Source organism: Chiloscyllium punctatum, chromosome 8 (genome assembly GCF_047496795.1).
Source record: "Chiloscyllium punctatum isolate Juve2018m chromosome 8, sChiPun1.3, whole genome shotgun sequence".
Lineage (NCBI taxonomy): Eukaryota > Metazoa > Chordata > Chondrichthyes > Orectolobiformes > Hemiscylliidae > Chiloscyllium > Chiloscyllium punctatum.
In genome coordinates, this window is record NC_092746.1 from 94,019,931 (window position 1) to 94,036,778 (window position 16,848).

General features: G+C 40.9%; 1 protein-coding gene across 2 annotated transcripts in view; it reads right to left on the reverse strand.

Moving 5' to 3' along the window:
* LOC140480764 (integrin beta-1-like) overlaps positions 1–16,848 on the reverse strand; it is a 78,972-nt gene that overhangs the window by 14,792 nt on the left and 47,332 nt on the right. For both annotated transcript variants that reach the window (XM_072576107.1, XM_072576108.1), the window contains exons 5-13: positions 15,669–15,839; positions 15,339–15,577; positions 14,768–14,926; positions 14,522–14,617; positions 9,633–9,722; positions 9,383–9,523; positions 4,890–5,092; positions 4,005–4,243; positions 2,632–2,854 (exon numbers count right to left, since the gene is read on the reverse strand). In XM_072576107.1, coding sequence (XP_072432208.1) covers positions 2,632–2,854; positions 4,005–4,243; positions 4,890–5,092; positions 9,383–9,523; positions 9,633–9,722; positions 14,522–14,617; positions 14,768–14,926; positions 15,339–15,577; positions 15,669–15,839 — 1,561 coding nt within the window. The remainder of the gene's footprint in view (positions 1–2,631; positions 2,855–4,004; positions 4,244–4,889; positions 5,093–9,382; positions 9,524–9,632; positions 9,723–14,521; positions 14,618–14,767; positions 14,927–15,338; positions 15,578–15,668; positions 15,840–16,848) is intronic.

The following is a 16,848-nucleotide window of genomic DNA, read 5'->3' on the forward strand; positions in this document are numbered from 1 at the left end:
AAAATAGGCCATGTTCAAATGCAGCAACAAAACTTGGGCAATATCCAGGCCTGGGCTAAAAAACTGACAAGTAACATTTATGCCATACATGGTGGGGTTAGCATTGACCAGAAACTGTACTGGACTAGCCATATAAATAGAGTGCCTATAAAAGCACATCATGTAGCAGGTATCCCTGCTGCATAACTCACCTACTGACTCCCCAAATGCCTGTTCATCTGCAAGTGCTGGAACGCTCCCTAAATGCCTAAATCAGTACCACTCCAATAACCCTTAAGAAGCTTGACGTCATTCAGGATAAAGCAGGCCTCGAGTGCACCCCATCCACAATCACTTGTTCCACCACCGCCAACATTCAACAGCAACAGTGCCTACCACTTATGACATGCAGTCAATATTCACCAGACCTATACCTTTCACGAAACCACATTTATTTTCTAAATATCCTGCTAACAACTTAATTTCTAGCATTTTCATAATCTTAGATCACAAGTTAACTAGCCTATAGATTTTTTAAAAAAACTTTGCCTTCTTTCTTTCTTGAACAGTGATGTTACATATTCTGGGACCTTTCCAGAATCTGAGGAGTTTTGGAATATCACAACCAATGCTTTACTGTCTCAGAAGCTATTCCTTAAGAGTCCCTTGGTTGTGGGACTTCAGATCCAGGGACTTGTTAGCTTATAGCCCTATTAGTTTTTCTAATACATTTTCTTTTGTGATTTCCCTCCCTCCCTTTTCTACTTGTCTTGGAATAGAACATAGAACATAGAACAATACAGCACAGAACAGGCCCTTCGGCCCACGATGTTGTGCCGAACTTCTATCCTAGATTAAGCACCCATCCATGTACCTATCCAAATGCCGCTTAAAGGTCGCCAATGAATCTGACTCTACCACTCCCTCGGGCAGCGCATTCCATGCCCCCACCACTCTCTGGGTAAAGAACCCACCCCTGACATCTCCCCTATACCTTCCACCCTTCACCTTAAATTTATGTCCCCTTGTAACACTCTGTTGTACCCGGGGAAAAAGTTTCTGACTGTCTACTCTATCTATTCCTCTGATCATCTTATAAACCTCTATCAAGTCACCCCTCATCCTTCGCCGTTCCAACGAGAAAAGGCCGAGAACTCTCAACCTATCCTCGTACGACCTACTCTCCATTCCAGGCAACATCCTGGTAAATCTCCTCTGCACCCTCTCCAAAGCTTCCACATCTTTCCTAAAGTGAGGCGACCAGAACTGCACACAGTACTCCAAATGTGGCCTAACCAAAGTCCTGTACAGCTGCAACATCACCTCACGACTCTTGAATTCAATCCCTCTGCTAATGAACGATAATACTCCATAGGCCTTCTTACAAACTCTATCCACCTGAGTGGCAACCTTCAAAGATCTATGGACATAGACCCCAAGATCCCTCTGTTCCTCCACCTGACCAAGAACCCTACCATTAACCCTGTATTCCGCATTCTTATTTGTTCTTCCAAAATGGACAACCTCACACTTGGCAGGGTTGAACTCCATCTGCCACTCCTCAGCCCAGCTCTGCATCATATCTAAGTCCCTCTGCAGCCGACAACAGCCCTCCTCACTGTCCACAACTCCACCTATCTTTGTATCATCTGCAAATTTACTGACCCACCCTTCGACTCCCGCATCTAAGTCATTAATAAAAATTACAAACAGCAGAGGACCCAGAACTGATCCCTGCGGAACTCCACTTGTAACTGGACTCCATGCTGAATATTTACCATCTAACACCACTCTCTGACTTCGACCGGTTAGCCAGTTTTCTATCCAATTGGCCAAATTTCCCTCTATCCCATGCCTCCTGACTTTCCGCATAAGCCTACCATGGGGAACCTTATCAAATGCCTTACTAAAATCCATGTACACTACATCCACTGCTCTACCCTCATCCACATGCTTGTTCACCTCTTCGAAGAATTCAATAAGACTTGTAAGGCAAGACCTACCCTTCACAAATCCGTGCTGGCTGTCCCTAATCAAGCAGTGTCTTTCCAGATACTCGTAAGTCCTATCCCTCAGTACCCTTTCCATTACTTTGCCTACCACAGAAGTAAGACTAACTGGCCTGTAATTCCCGGGGTTATCCCTATTCCCTTTTTTGAACAGGGGCACAACATTCGCTACTCTCCAGTCCCCTGGTACCACCCCAGTTGCCAGTGAAGACGAGAAGATCATTGCCAACTGCAGTTTCCTCTCTTGCTTCCCACATAATCCTAGGATATATCCCGTCAGGCCCGGGGGACTTGTCTATCCTCAAGTTGTTCAAAATGTCCAACACATCTTCCTTCCTAACAGGTATCTCTTCTAGCTTTTTTGACATCCACGTGAGGTCAGATACAAAACACGTTTCAAGTTTCTGCCATTTCCTTGTTTCTAATCATAAATTCCCAGACACATCCTCCAAGGTACCAACACTCATCAACCACTCTTCCTTTTTATGCACTCAAAGCTATTACTGTATTTTTAGATTTTTTTACTCGCTTTCTGTAGATTGTCTTTTCCCATTTAAATTTTAATATTAAAATCCTTTAAGGGGCTCAAACATCATTTACAAACTGACAAATTAACTATGTTATATCTTGCGATTACACTTACCTGTGTTCTGTACATACTCCAGGGCAGGTTGGACACATTTCACATGCAGCTCCTTGGAATTTAGAATCAGTGCATTTGCAGCGGCCACACTCACATGTGCCTCTCCCATTACACATCTGTCCATTCTCCGAAATGCATGTTGAATTATCCAGGGAGCAATCACAAGCATTGCCGGAATAGTTGGGGTTGCATTCACACACCCGGCACTTGCAGACACCATTTCCTACAAAATGTTGACAATTTAGAAATGTTTACGTTCATCTCTAAACTTTTGCTTTAGACCATCTCCTCTGCACTCAGCCCTGTTGAAGTAGATATTAAAACAGGACAATACTTGTTTCCATTGGTTAATCTAACATTTTGTAGCAGTTGCCTGCTAGTTTGTTGAAAGAATGGACAGTAAAAGCAGATATTGTGAATTCTCCACGTGGGAAGTTATACGTATAAATTTTGACCTGATTTTTTTTTGTTTGAAATTCAAATACTTAACATTGCATAAAGAATTGGACAAAAGATTGTACGTGGAAATATGGCTGGTTCCCAAGTGTGAATTCCAGTGAAAAGCAGTACTTGGGCTCACTTCGTTCAGTAGCATTTGAAATGGATTTCATCAAAGTTTTGGCTTATTCGTTCAGGGGATATGGGAGTTGTTGGCTCGACCAGCATTTACGTTGAAAAGGTGGCGGTGAGTTGAGTTCTTGAACTCCTGCAGAGGGTTGACCCATGGTGCTGTTAGAATGCGTGTTCCTGGATTCAGACAAAACATTAAGCCGTGAAAGGCTGCGCATGCTGTCTCTGTAGGGAGTGCACTCACTGCTCATGCAGTTAGTGTCTGCGACCCACTATCAGCCATGCTGCAATATTATATAATTACTTTCATGAAACCTAAGCATATAAATAGAAATCGGGTCACTAACATTAGTGTTTCACTGGAGGCTCACTGATTGTGTTACCTGGTATGGTGACAAAACGTCTGAAAATGAACCTTCCAGCTTTGCAAGCAACTTACATCCAGAACCACAACCTGAACTACAGATCTTCTCAAAACTCTATGACATGATTTTATAATGGCTAATCTTTAAGATTTATTATTTAGCTACAAGGGACTTTAGATGCAGTGAGCAAAGCCTTTAAAAAGGGTGAAGGCAGCAAAGGGCAGAGCACGCACATCAGTGGCACCAAGTTCCAGTTCAATGTGGGTGTACAATGATGGCATTGGCAGCATGGATATCCTCTTCCACTGTGTTTGCTGAAGATACAGTAGTTTCTATTAAATCAGTTAAGTTTCTAATTAATACAGTATGCAGAAACTATTCCTCAAGAAAAAAAGTATTGAGAACTCTTGAAATAAATTTACTCTTCTGTATACTTGCCTCCACAAATCAATCCATTGGATCGATCACAATTAAAGTTATCACATTCGCAATATTTGCCTGAGATGATTTCATTAGGATTTTCCCTCTTTTTGCAGACGCATTCCCCACAGATACAATCTCCATTGTCACTACAGATTTGAGATGCATTATCTTTTCTGCAGGAAGCATCCATATCCTCAGTATTCACTTGATCAGTGCTGCACTCACAAAATCGACCTATCCGCCCTTTGTTACATCTGAAAATGAACCAGTAAAAATTTCCAAATTAGTGATTGAAAAAATACAGTAGCCATTGATTATCATTTTAAACAAGTAATGTTGGTGATGTATTTTTTCTTTACCATACCTGATTATATAAAAGATTGCCCTCTGTTTGTATGTATTCTATCTACAAGCACAGGTCACCAACAGCTAGCTTTTACAATTTAGGGGGATGGAATTAATAGCATATGAGAGTGAGAGAGAGAGACAGAGCGAGAGCGAGAGCGCGCGAGACTGTGTGCGAGAGACCTCAAGATTTCAGGTGTAATTTCATCCAAATTATTAACTAACTTCTTTCTTCTCCACGCATTCATTAGCTTGGACATTGCCATTACTTTTTGCCACCTCAAACTAACTGTGTTCAATTCTGCAGCAAGAATACTCACTTTCAACAAACTTACCAAAAAAATCTGGCACAAACATTTTTTGCAATTAATTCCTTACTTTATTAACAGCAAATTTTGCTGAAAAATCAAATCATCTAAAATACAACATTGCAGGATTTCAATACCAAATGTGACAATAGAAACAGTAAGGGGAGTCCACTTTACTGATTTTTAAAAATAATGCATGGTGATAATTCTAACAAATAAACAATCCCTGAACAAACTGATTACCTACCTGCAAGCTCCACATTCAAATGTTCCATTACCCTGGTGACAATCTGGGCTATTAGGAATTCCCTTCTTATGGCAATCACATTCACAAACAAACTCCAGATCAATTTCTACTTTCTCATTAAATCCCAGAGGTTTGATTTGAATAGTTGCCTTTTCACCATTATTTGGGCATTTTCTTGCTGTGATACTTATGTTGAAGCTCACCTAAAAAAGAAAAGGGAGTTTGATACATATGTAAACAAAACTAATTTTTATTCGCAGATACACTAATTTGGGGGTTATTGGGCATTGCTTCCCATGCACCAACTTTGGAAGCAATGAGCTGCCATGGTGACATGAGGTCACAGGACTTGGAGGGGGGCCATATGGTATCAGTCAAGAAAGAGGAATAAGGATGGAATGACCATTCATCACAGCATGATTCATCCATTTTCTAGTATGGTTTTGTACAGTTTGAAGAGCTGAGATGGTTAAAAGTGTATGATTCCAAAGACAAAATTAATAGCTTGTATTGAATTAAAGCAAAACAGTATTTCTTTATTAGTTTGAAAGTTTGCTTAGCATTTCCATCATGCAATTCTGCTGCACACTTGTTTAATTTAAAATATATCCAAATGCACACCAAACTATTGATTTGCTTAATGAATTGGAAGAGAAGCAATTACAGGTATATCACTACAAATACAGGCCGTTCAGCTATTATGCAGGTTTTGTTAACACCAGTTCACTGTAATGTGATCGACGAAATGGGAACACTTTCTGAATTGCGAACTTTTAAAATGTGCACTGGCTGTAATTTGATTACATTGCCAACACTAAGTACTGTTTCTAAAGCACAATTTTTCTATAATTCAGAGTTTCTCAGGAATGTAGCCGTCACTTTATAGAAGAACTACCCATAGTCTGCATCCTTCATATGTTGGCTTGAAATTTAAAGAATTTTATATTTTTCCAATCAGTGTGTTTTATGCAATTAATAAATTTCTACATGCTGTACAGTGAAAAGTTTAGTTGGAGGGAATGAACACCTATTATAGCAGTCAACATACTATAGCAGTTCGATGCAGAGGAGAGTTAGATGCAGAACAAGGCTCTCTTAACTAAACAATACTTCAGGAATGCATACACCGGTTGGTGAGAAACTTATCAAATTCATTGAAAGCAGGTCATCGACAACCAACAGGGAATACCTTATAACCAGAGAGTAAGATTTACAACTCAATGATCTGGATTAAATTTGCAACTAAATATGCTTAAGGGAAGGTAGATAATTTCAACAAATTGAGGCAAAAATCAGACGTGGACAGGTTGTACTCAAAGTTTGGAAGGCAGCAACATAACAGAATGGTGAGCAGCCTTTAAAGAGAGAGGAGTTAGTGTACAAACCAGGTAGTTCCTCTAGTGGAAAAGGAATGGGGGTAATGGTAGTGATGGTGAACCAAGGTTAAAGTTCTCTGGGTATCAAAGGGATTGTATGGCATGATACTACAAGGACGAATTAGGCTGAATTAGGCTGAATATAAAAAGTACAGAAGTAAAAAAGGAAATAAGGATACTGACAGACAATACAAAAACTGAATGCTTGTGTATCAAAAGAAAATTCCAAGCTTGTCTTAAGGAATATTAATTGTAAAATTGTAATGTCTGATGCGCCATGTGACCAATTAGGAACCAAAATGGAGATTTATTGGAGGAGAAAGCAAGCATGGCTGAGGAATGGAACACTTATTTTGTATAAATGTTTATTAAAATACAATTCTGAAGATATGATAAACAAGGGGACGGCATAGTGGTTCAGTGTTTAGCACTGCTTCCTCACAGCGCCAGGGACCCAGGTTCGATTCCCACCTTGGGCTGTGTGCGTTTCCTCCAGGTGCTCCATATGTTCCTCCCACAATCCAAAGATGTGCAGGTCAGGTGAATTGGCCATGCTAAATTGCCCATAGTGTTAGGTGCATTAGTCAGGGTAAATATAGGGTAGGGGAATAGGTATGGGTGGGTTACTCTTCAGATGGTCAGTGAGGACTTGTTGGGCTGAAGGGCCTGTTTCCATACTGTAGGGAATCTAATCTAAAAGAAAGGTTGTCAGGATGCTGAATGAGACTTTTTTTTAAAAATGCACAAAGACGATTGCAGTACTTAAGAGCAGATCAGTCACTCAGTCTGAATGGGACACACCTTAGACTATCAATGGAAGTTGTGAAAAAGCACTGGCTACAACCTTCAAAATTTTCCTTAGATACAGGATAGTGGCACAACATTAAGGACTGCATATAATGGACCGAAGTTCCAGAAAAATGGGAAAGGATAATCCTGGTAATTACAAGCTGGTTTAACAGTGGTGGGAAATTTTTAGCAACAATAATCAGCATAAAATGAATAATAGTTTCTTGGACAAGGAACGAACTGAAATACATTAAATGGCAAATTGGGCTCGATCAACTTGATTACATTTTTTGACAAGGTAATAAGTGGAGATTGAGGGAAGTGCAGTTGACTTTGATTAAAAGGGTTGAGAGTGTATTGCTGGAAAAGTAAAGCAGGTCAGGCAGTATCAGAGGAGCAAGAGAATCGATGTTTCGGGCCGGAACCCTTCATCAGGAACGAGGCTAGGAACCTTGGGAGTGGAGAGATAAATGGGAGGATGGTGGGCCTGGCGAGAAGGCAGCTGAGAGTTCAATAGGTGTATGGAGGAAGGGGTAAAGGTGAGAGGTCAGAGAGGAGGGTGGAGCGGATAGGTTGGAAGATGGGAAGGAAAATTGACAGCTGGGACAACTCACGAGGACGGGGCTGAGTTGGAAGTTTGGAACTGGGGTAGGATGAGGGGAGGGGAAATGAGGAAACTGGTGAAGTCCACATTGATGCCCTCTCTTCAACCCTCAGGGCATCAATGTGGACTTCACCAGTTTCCTCATTTCCCCTCCCCCCTACCTTACCCCAGTTTCAACTTTCCAACTTAGCCCTGTCCTCATGACCTGTCCTGTCAATCTTCCTTCCCACCTATCCACCTCTCCAACCTATCATCTTTACCCCCCACGTCCATCCCCCCCATTGTGCTCTCAGCTACCTTCTCCCCTCCCATTTATCTCTTCAAATCAGAGGCTCCCAGCCTCATTCCTGATGAAGGGCTCTGGCCCGAACTATTGATTTTCCTGCTCTTCGGATGCTGCCTGACCTGCTGTGCTTTTCCAGCAACACACTCTCAACTCGGATCTCCAGCATCTGCAGACCTCAAATGTCTCCTAATTATGTAAATGGACTTTCAAAAGGTGTTTGATAAGGTATCACATATTAGACTTCAATTTTTGTGACAGCTGAGATGCCAGTAGCAGAAAGACACAAAACAGACATGGTGAATCACTGTCTCACAGGCTTGCAGAGAGAGACACAATAGAGTTACCCAAGGCTTCATTAGCAGAATTATTCTGTTTGTGATCATTAATAGTGTATGGCACTGTGTTACAAAACCAAAGAAACCCTTAATAACATAATCACACTAACAGCAGTTCAGCAAAAATATATAGCTGCACATCATACTGCTCCAAAAGAGCACAAAGTGAATAGGAACATAGGAAAGATAAAACAGGAATAGCCTATTCAGTCCTGCCATTAACTACGATCATGACTGATCGATCACACGAATGCCTTTTACTGACCTCATCCCCATAGTTCTGTATGCCATTATAATCAGAAATGTTTCAATCAATCTCTAACTTAAACATTCTCAAAGGCTAAGCTTCCACAGTCCTCTGTGGTAGAGAATTCCAAAGTTTCACAATCCACTGAATAAAAAACATTTACCTCATCTGGTACCTAAGTGGCATCCACCTTATTTTGAAACTGTGCCCTCTGATTCTCAGCTTCCCAATCAGGGCAACCGTCTTACCTGTCTAGCCCTAAGTATTTTGTCAGTTTAAATGAGAACACCGGTCATTCTTTGAAACTCTAAAGAGTACAGCAGGATCTCTCTTCATAGGACAGTCCTGCTGTGCTAGCAGTAAGCTTGGAATGCCCAATGAAACATTAAACTACACAGATGGAAAGAAAAAGGGGCAAATGCAAGACCTCTCCCAGATTAAATTGGAGGGCAGAGGAAGAAAAACACCAACTTGGGATAGAGTCATAAATTTCCACAATACCTGTCTGGATACTCACAAAAATGTCTTCCGAGTAGCACATCTGGACAGATACTAACTTTTCAAAATTACCAAAACAGACCTAACAGGACCTAGGTATATAGTGGGTGCATATATTTACACGGTATGTAGGAGGAAGACCCAGGTTTTATGATCAAACCATGTTTTGGAATTGAAGATAGAGGGATTGAGAGAACAGGATAGCTTCCAAATTTGAAAATAACTTCAGTTTAAACCACAATATGCAAAAAACTGATAATGACTTATCTTCCTCGTGTCAGCAAGTGCATATTTTATCATGGTATCCGCCGAACAAATATTACGGAAATTATTAAAGAAAAAGAATGAACTATCTTACCTCATCACCAATTTGAATTCCTAAACACTTCCTGCCTTCTTCCCCTGTATGAACAGTATTATTTTTACAAAAGGCTGTATAATGTATTGATACTCCTTCTGGCAATTTGCTGTTCTCAAGGATTACCTCAGATGACAAAGCCTATGAAAAGAATTATGAGAGTTGTGTTGATAAAAATATATTTGTAAAACTGGAGTGGTAAAATTAAATAAATTTTGATGCAAGAGCCAATTTAATAGTCAGCACTTACATGATAAGCATCAAGGATCAGCTTGATTACATTACTAGAGTTTGATGATAGAACCCCCACTTCGGATTTTGGAATGAGATCATGGAGTGCCTATCAATAGAACAAAAATGTTATGAAATGATAATACTGTCAAGTCACAAAGGTTTTCACTTAAAATAAAGCATGAATCAGAGATCACTTCTGTTTCTCGCAGCTGTTTAGATAAATGGGAATCACAGAAAATGAAGGAGGAGGCCATTTGGACCTTTGAGTTTGCTCTGCCATTCAATATGATCGTGGTTCATCATCTGACTCAGTACCCATTGCCCAGCTTTCTCCCCATACATTTTGATCCTTTTAATCTGAAGATGTGTATCAACATCAATGTTTTGGCCTCAACAGTTGCCTGTGGCAAAGAATTCCAAATGCTCATCACTCGGTGAAAATATTTCTACCCATTTGTCCTAAAAGACTTAATCTTTATCCTTAGACTGTGAACCTTGGTTCTGTACTTCCGAATCATTGAGAACATCCTTCTTTTTTTAAAAAAGAAGTTTATATGTTACGAGACCCCCCCGCTACTGTCTCCCCTGTACACCAGTGCCATCATCCCAGGAATCAGTCTCGTAAACATTTCAATTCTTTCCATAGTTTTTATGAAAGGATGTACTAGCTAAGAACTGCAGATGCTGTAAACCAGAAACAAAACAGAAGTTGCTAGAGAAGCTCAGCAGTTCTGACATCTGTGAAGAGAAATCAGTTAACGCTTCAGGTCCAAAGATCCTTCCTCAGAACTGATGGTAGCTAGGAAAATGATGCTTTATATACAGAAGACAGGGTGGGGTAGTGGAAAACAGTAACAATAGGTGGGGTTAGAGCCCAAAGAGAGAGGAGGAGCGTTGGACAGACAAAGGACTGTGGATGGGAGGGTGATAGCTCCTAGTTAATGGTTAATGATACGTAATGTGTAATGGAAGACTATGTGATAAGTCTACACTCCCCACCAACCCATTGTCCACACCCAGCACCTTCCCTTGCCACTGCACGAGGTGTAAAATCTGTGCCCACACTTTCCCCATTCACCTCTGTCCAAGAGTCTAAAGGATCATTTCAAATCCGGAGGTGATTTTCCTGCACATGGACCCACCTCATCTACTGTGTCCATTGCTCTTAATGTGGTCTCCTCTACACTGGGGAGACAGGACAGCAATTCACGGAGTGGATCAGGTATTATCTCTGGGACGCGTGCACCAACCAACCCCACTGCCCTGTGGCCAACCACTTCAACTCCCCGTCCCACTCCCCCAACGACATCAAAGTCCTGGGCCTCTTCCACTGCCAAATCAAATCCACCCGTCAACTGGAGGAAGAACGCCACACCTTCCACCTTGGGACCTTCCAACCACATGGCATCAACATCAATTTCACCAGTTTTCAAATGTTCCCTCACCGCCACCTTATCCCAGATGCACCCTACCAACTCAGCACCATCCTCTCGACCTGTCCTACCTGTCCATCTTCCTTCCCAAGTATCCAATCCACCCTCCCCTCCAGCCTATTACCAACACCTCCCCGCATCCACCTATCACCATCCCCCCCAAGATGTCTCATTCCCCTTTCACATCCCTGACAAACTGCTTATGCCCGAAACATCGACTCTCCTGCTCCTCAGATGCTGCCTGGCTGGCTGTGCTTTTCCAACACCACACTCTCGACTCTAATTCTCCAGCATCTGCAGTCCTCACTTTCATCTGTGTGATAACGAGGTCTGCTGTGTGGGGTGGGACAGTTATTGAGAGAGGTATTGAATGAGACATTGAATACAGAGGGCTGCAGGTCCCCAAGCAGAAAATGAGATGTTGCTCTTCTTGTTTGTGTTGAGCTTTGCTGGAGCACTACAGCAAACCTGAGACAGCAATGTTGGCCAAGGAATAGGACAGATGTGTTAAAGTGGCAGGGGTGGCCATGGGTACCCTCATGGGCCCAGTTATGCCTGTCTCTTCATGGGATATATGGAACATTCCTTGTTCAGGTCCTATTCTGGCCTGCACTCAGCACTTTCTCTGATATCATTGGTGCTATTTCCCTCTCTCATCCAGAACTGAGAAAGTACACTTCCAATTAACACCACACACTCGCTTTCACATGGTACATCTCTGACTCCTCTGTTCCCCGACATCCGTTTCCATTTATGGGGACAGGCCCCTAATATCCACTATAAACCCACCGACTCCCACAGCTACATGGACTATACATCCACACATCCTGGGTTCCTGTAAAGACTCCATTCCATTCTCCCAGTTCCATCTCCATCGCATATGTTACGACGAGGCCAGTTTTGACTAGGGTGCCTCAGAGATGTCCAATTTCTTCCTCAACTGAGAATTCCCCAGCACCGTTGCCAACAGAGCTCTCAACTGGGTTTGACCCATCTCCCACACTTCTACCCTCACCCCTTTTCTTCCCTCCCACATCAGTGACAGGGTTCCCCCTTGTCCTTACCTACCATCTCACCGGCATCACACACCAGACCTTATCACACAGTATGCCATTACACACTACTTATTATTAGCCACTAACAGTGTCCTTTAATAGCTATTCATTCTCCTAGCCAAATAGTTATTCACTCCATTGCTTGTCCAACTGTTCTCCTCTCTCTTTGGGCTCTATCCCCACCTCTCATTTTCTGTTCTTCCCCTACCCTACCTTCTGCACATAAACCATAATTTTCCTACCTACCATCAGTTTTGAGGAAGGGTCATTGGACCCAAAACGTTAACTGATTTCTCTTCACAGATGTTGTTAGGATTGCTGAGCTTTCCCAACATTTGCTAGAGCATTCATCCTCAGAGAAAGAAGGCCAAAGTGCATAAGGGGTGTGGTTGTCCCAATGCATTGGGGGCAGACTCCTGCTTCTATAGCTGAATTCTCTCGCGATGAAGGCCAACATAATATTTGCTTATTTCATTGCCTGCTGCACCTGCAATGTTTTCTTTCACAAACTGCTACACGAGAACACCCCCTTCCCCAATCTATTGTTATTCAGATAATAACCTACCTGCCTGGTTCTGTTACCAAAGTGGATAACCTCACATTTATCCACATTATACTGCATCTGGCATGGATTTGTTCATTTACTTAACTCATCAAAATCGCATGAGGCTTCTCTGTATCCTTCTCACAGCATATCCTTCCACCCAGCTTTGTGTCATTTGCAAACTTGGGAGGCATGACACGTAGTTTCTTCATCCGAATCATTAATAATATATTGTGAATAGCTGGGGTCCAAGCAGAGATCCCTGTGGTGACTCACTAATCACTGCCTGCCACCTGGAAAAAGACCCACTTATTCCTTTGTCTCCTGTCTGCCAACCAGTTTTCAATCCATTTCAGTCCACAATCTCCAATCCTATTTGCTTTAAATTTTGCCTACAAATCTGTCTGCTTCCTGAAAACCATTGTTAATGTCATAATACATTTGACAGTTATCTTTATCACAGCAGTTGAATCCTGGGACACCTAATAAAGAAGTTATGCACTGTCAATGAATAAGAACTTTGGGAAAGGATACAGTGCAGATGAACTAGATCCAAGTGAGGAGGACAAATGAACACATTTGATTTCTTTGATCTTGAGCTTACAAGTCTGACGGATTTTTTTTATTCTTTCGTGGTTTATGGGCATCACTGACAGGGTTAGAGTTTGCTTTCCATCCTTAATGCCCTAAATTGAGAGGCTTACGCGAAAGGCAGTTAAAATTCAACTACATTGTTGAAAGCCTGGAATCAGAGATAGGCCAGACTAGGTAAGGATAGCTGGTTTCTTCCTTAAAGGAAGAGTTACTTTCAATCTTATCCTTAAATGACAGATTCTAAAATCGAGGTCAAACTAACTGGCCAATAGGTTCCTATCTTCTGTCTCCTTCCCGGCTTAAACAAGGGTGTTTCATTAACTATTTTCTAGTTCTGAGACATTCCCTGACTCATGACCAGTGCTTCCACCATTTCCTTAGCTTTCTCTGGCCCAGATGATTTCTGCACCTTCAGATCTTTCAGCTTCCCCAGCACCTTCTCCTTTGTGATGGTCACTACACCCACCACTGCCCCTTGAAGTTCCGGCATACTGCTGGTGTCTTCCACTGTGAGGTGCAAAGTATCTATTTAGTTCCTCTGTCATTTCTTTGTTCTCCATTACTACTTTACCAGCCTTATTTTCCAGTGGTCTAATGTCCAATTTTGCCTTACTTTTACCTTTTTTTTAAAGCTATCTAAAAAGTCTTGCAATCTTCTATTATATGAGAGTAGCTAGCTACTCTCATGTTTCATTTTCTCTCCCCTTTTACTTTTGCAGTTATCCTCTGCTGGGTTTTCAAGGCTTCTCAATCCTTTGACTTCTCACTAACCTTCACCATACTTCTATGTTGTCCCTGACTTCCCTCGGCAGCCCTGGTTACCTCGCCCTCCCCTTAGTATATTTCTTCCTCTGTGGGATGAATTTCTGCTGTGCTCCCAAGTTGGCACTGCAAAGTCCTGCCATTACTGCTCCATCCTCTTCCCTGCTAGGCTCCCATCCAATCAACTCTGGCTAGCTCCTTCCTCACATCTTTGTAGTTACCTTCACATCTTGACGTGGTCTGGCTTACATGTAACTCCAAACCTACAGAAAAGTTATTGAAAGCCTCTGGAAGACCCTTAAAATGCACTCAGTTCAATGTAATTGGAGACGGGCTGGCTTTGCTGGTAACGTCCATATCTCATGAAAGAATAGCTTGAAAGCTTAGGCAAATGGAGTTGAATTACAGAGCAGGATAAACTGAATGGCAGAATGTGTTTGAGGGGCAGATTAGTCTTCTGCTGTTGCTCCATTTTTATAGCTATAACTTTGATGAAATTTCAGCATTTTGTACTTACCTTGTACACACCCTTGAATTCTTCTGTGACTGCAAAAATAGGCTGAATATTATTGTCACCAAGTTTTTGCACCAAATGAGCAATAGATGGATAATCCTGTTGACAAAATTTCAGAATTACTGCTAAATTTGAACTGTATAGAAAATTATATAATAATGTGTGTAAAATACAAGGAGAGGCTACATAACTATTTTTCAGCAAATAACACTCAGGTGTTACACTGTCAAGGTTAGATGGTAAACTTACAAAATGGTCACTCATGGTGTAGAGACCTTGTGTATCAAGATGGCAATTCCCATCATTTGGTAAAACAATACCACCTAGTTTACCATCTCCAGCAAAGTGAAATCCTGCGTCTGTAGAGAACACCAACAAACGAGTGACATTGCGCCAGCCAATTTTTTCCTGTGAAAGACAGAATAATTAAATTGTGTTCCAAATTGCTTCCTAACTGTGCTGGTTAACTTATTACGATTTTCACAATAGATTTATTTGGAAAAATGGGAAGTAGATGGAATCAAATGGCCCAGATGAAAACAGCAACACCATGCAGAAAAAGCAGAAGTGAAAAATCCTGAAGTTTCTAGTATAGAAAAGAGAGCATCAGGAGAAGATGGACTAAAATATATAAAAGAAAAATGAAGAGCAGATGATATGCAAATCCTAGTTACCATTATGAAAGCACAACTAGAAAAAATAAAATACAGTGAGTGAAAATAAATTCAGAACAGTTTAGTACAAATTTCAGAATAAGCTAAAGAACAGAAAACATTAGGATTATTCAAAATAATATTTGGGGACAATTATTTTCACTTACTCCACAGACAGCCACCTGCATTATGGCATCAAAACCTCCTTCTGGAGAGTCCAGGTTCCCAGAAATAGTCTGGTTGCTTACAAGTTCGTTGAACTTTGATCCATCATTGGTCAATGATAGGACATTTTTGTAGCTGAATGGACTAGTACATACTTCACCACTTGAGCAAGGATTCTTCCTTTTGGCTGGGGTTGTGCTGATGTAAGGCATTACAGTCTTATCCACAAATGAACCAAATCCTAAATAAGAACAAGTTTTTCACAAGATGAAGTACTGTCTGTTAAATACAAAATCTCAAAAAAGGCAGTGAAAATAAATGATTATTTTTACCAATTCGAAAATCAGACGTTATCTTTTGCATTTCAGTCTGCAATTCTGTTCCTAACTTCTTTACATTTTCTAAATCATCTTTCATAGAAAAGGAGAGGTCCATAAGATAGTAGAGATCAATGGGATAGTCTTCTGCTCTCTTAAAGTACAATGGAAAGGTTTGTGGCTCTCCTGGGGGGAAATCAAAGTATGGGTTAGAAACTGCTATTTGAAATGCAAATTCACAAGCTTAATATTGTTGAAGAAAATTTCTATCGGTGCTGATAGCATCAACCACTGTATCGTGAGAACTCCAAACAACGGAATACCACAAATATGGTCTTCTCTTTTTTTTGTGAAAATGGATGACAAGAATAAATTTGGTCATACATGTTAGTAGCACATCAAGGATATTTGCAACCTTGTATTTACTAATTAAGTAACCTTAGTCAATGGTTCTGAAATACAGGTCAGAGAGAAAGCACCAAGACCAAATGATTATCTGAAAGCTGTCACAGTTTAATCACAACATCCATTAGGAAAACAGTGAGGAGCACAGTAAAATGGGTGGCATATGAAGAAGGTTTAGATGGTGAACAGTGATGAGAACCCCTCAAAACCTGACACACAAAGTGGTTACTCACAAATGTAACAAACTCCAATAATGGTCACTTTAGCCTGGACATGAAACAGACATTTTATTATTCAGTTCCTCAAATAGTTTAGTAAGGACAACATAAAATTGCTTCATGTGACATAGCCAGCCCTAACCTAAAAGCTAAAGTTAAAAGCTCAGTGATGCTTTGAAGTGGTAATAAGGAAGTATCATCTTTTGAGAAGTGGAGTGAAAATTGAATCAAGGTCTCTATTTGAAGAAAATTAGGTGCGTTTGTCACATATCCTTCCTTAACCTTTATCAAGAAACCATTTATCTCTTTTCTACTTATGGGATCTTGCAGTACACAAATTGATTGATGCATTTAATTATAAAATAACATTAATGTTAATTAACTAGCTGTAGAGTTTTGGCATGAAGACCGTATAAAGCAATAATAAATTTTCATTTCAAAGAAAGGTGGCAGATAAACTTTAACACTTATGCTAAATCAAGGAACATTACATTAACAAAGAGTAATGAATGCAATGCAATAACCCCCCTATCCTATTCCAAATAAATAAACCCCATTTGACAAATTCATAA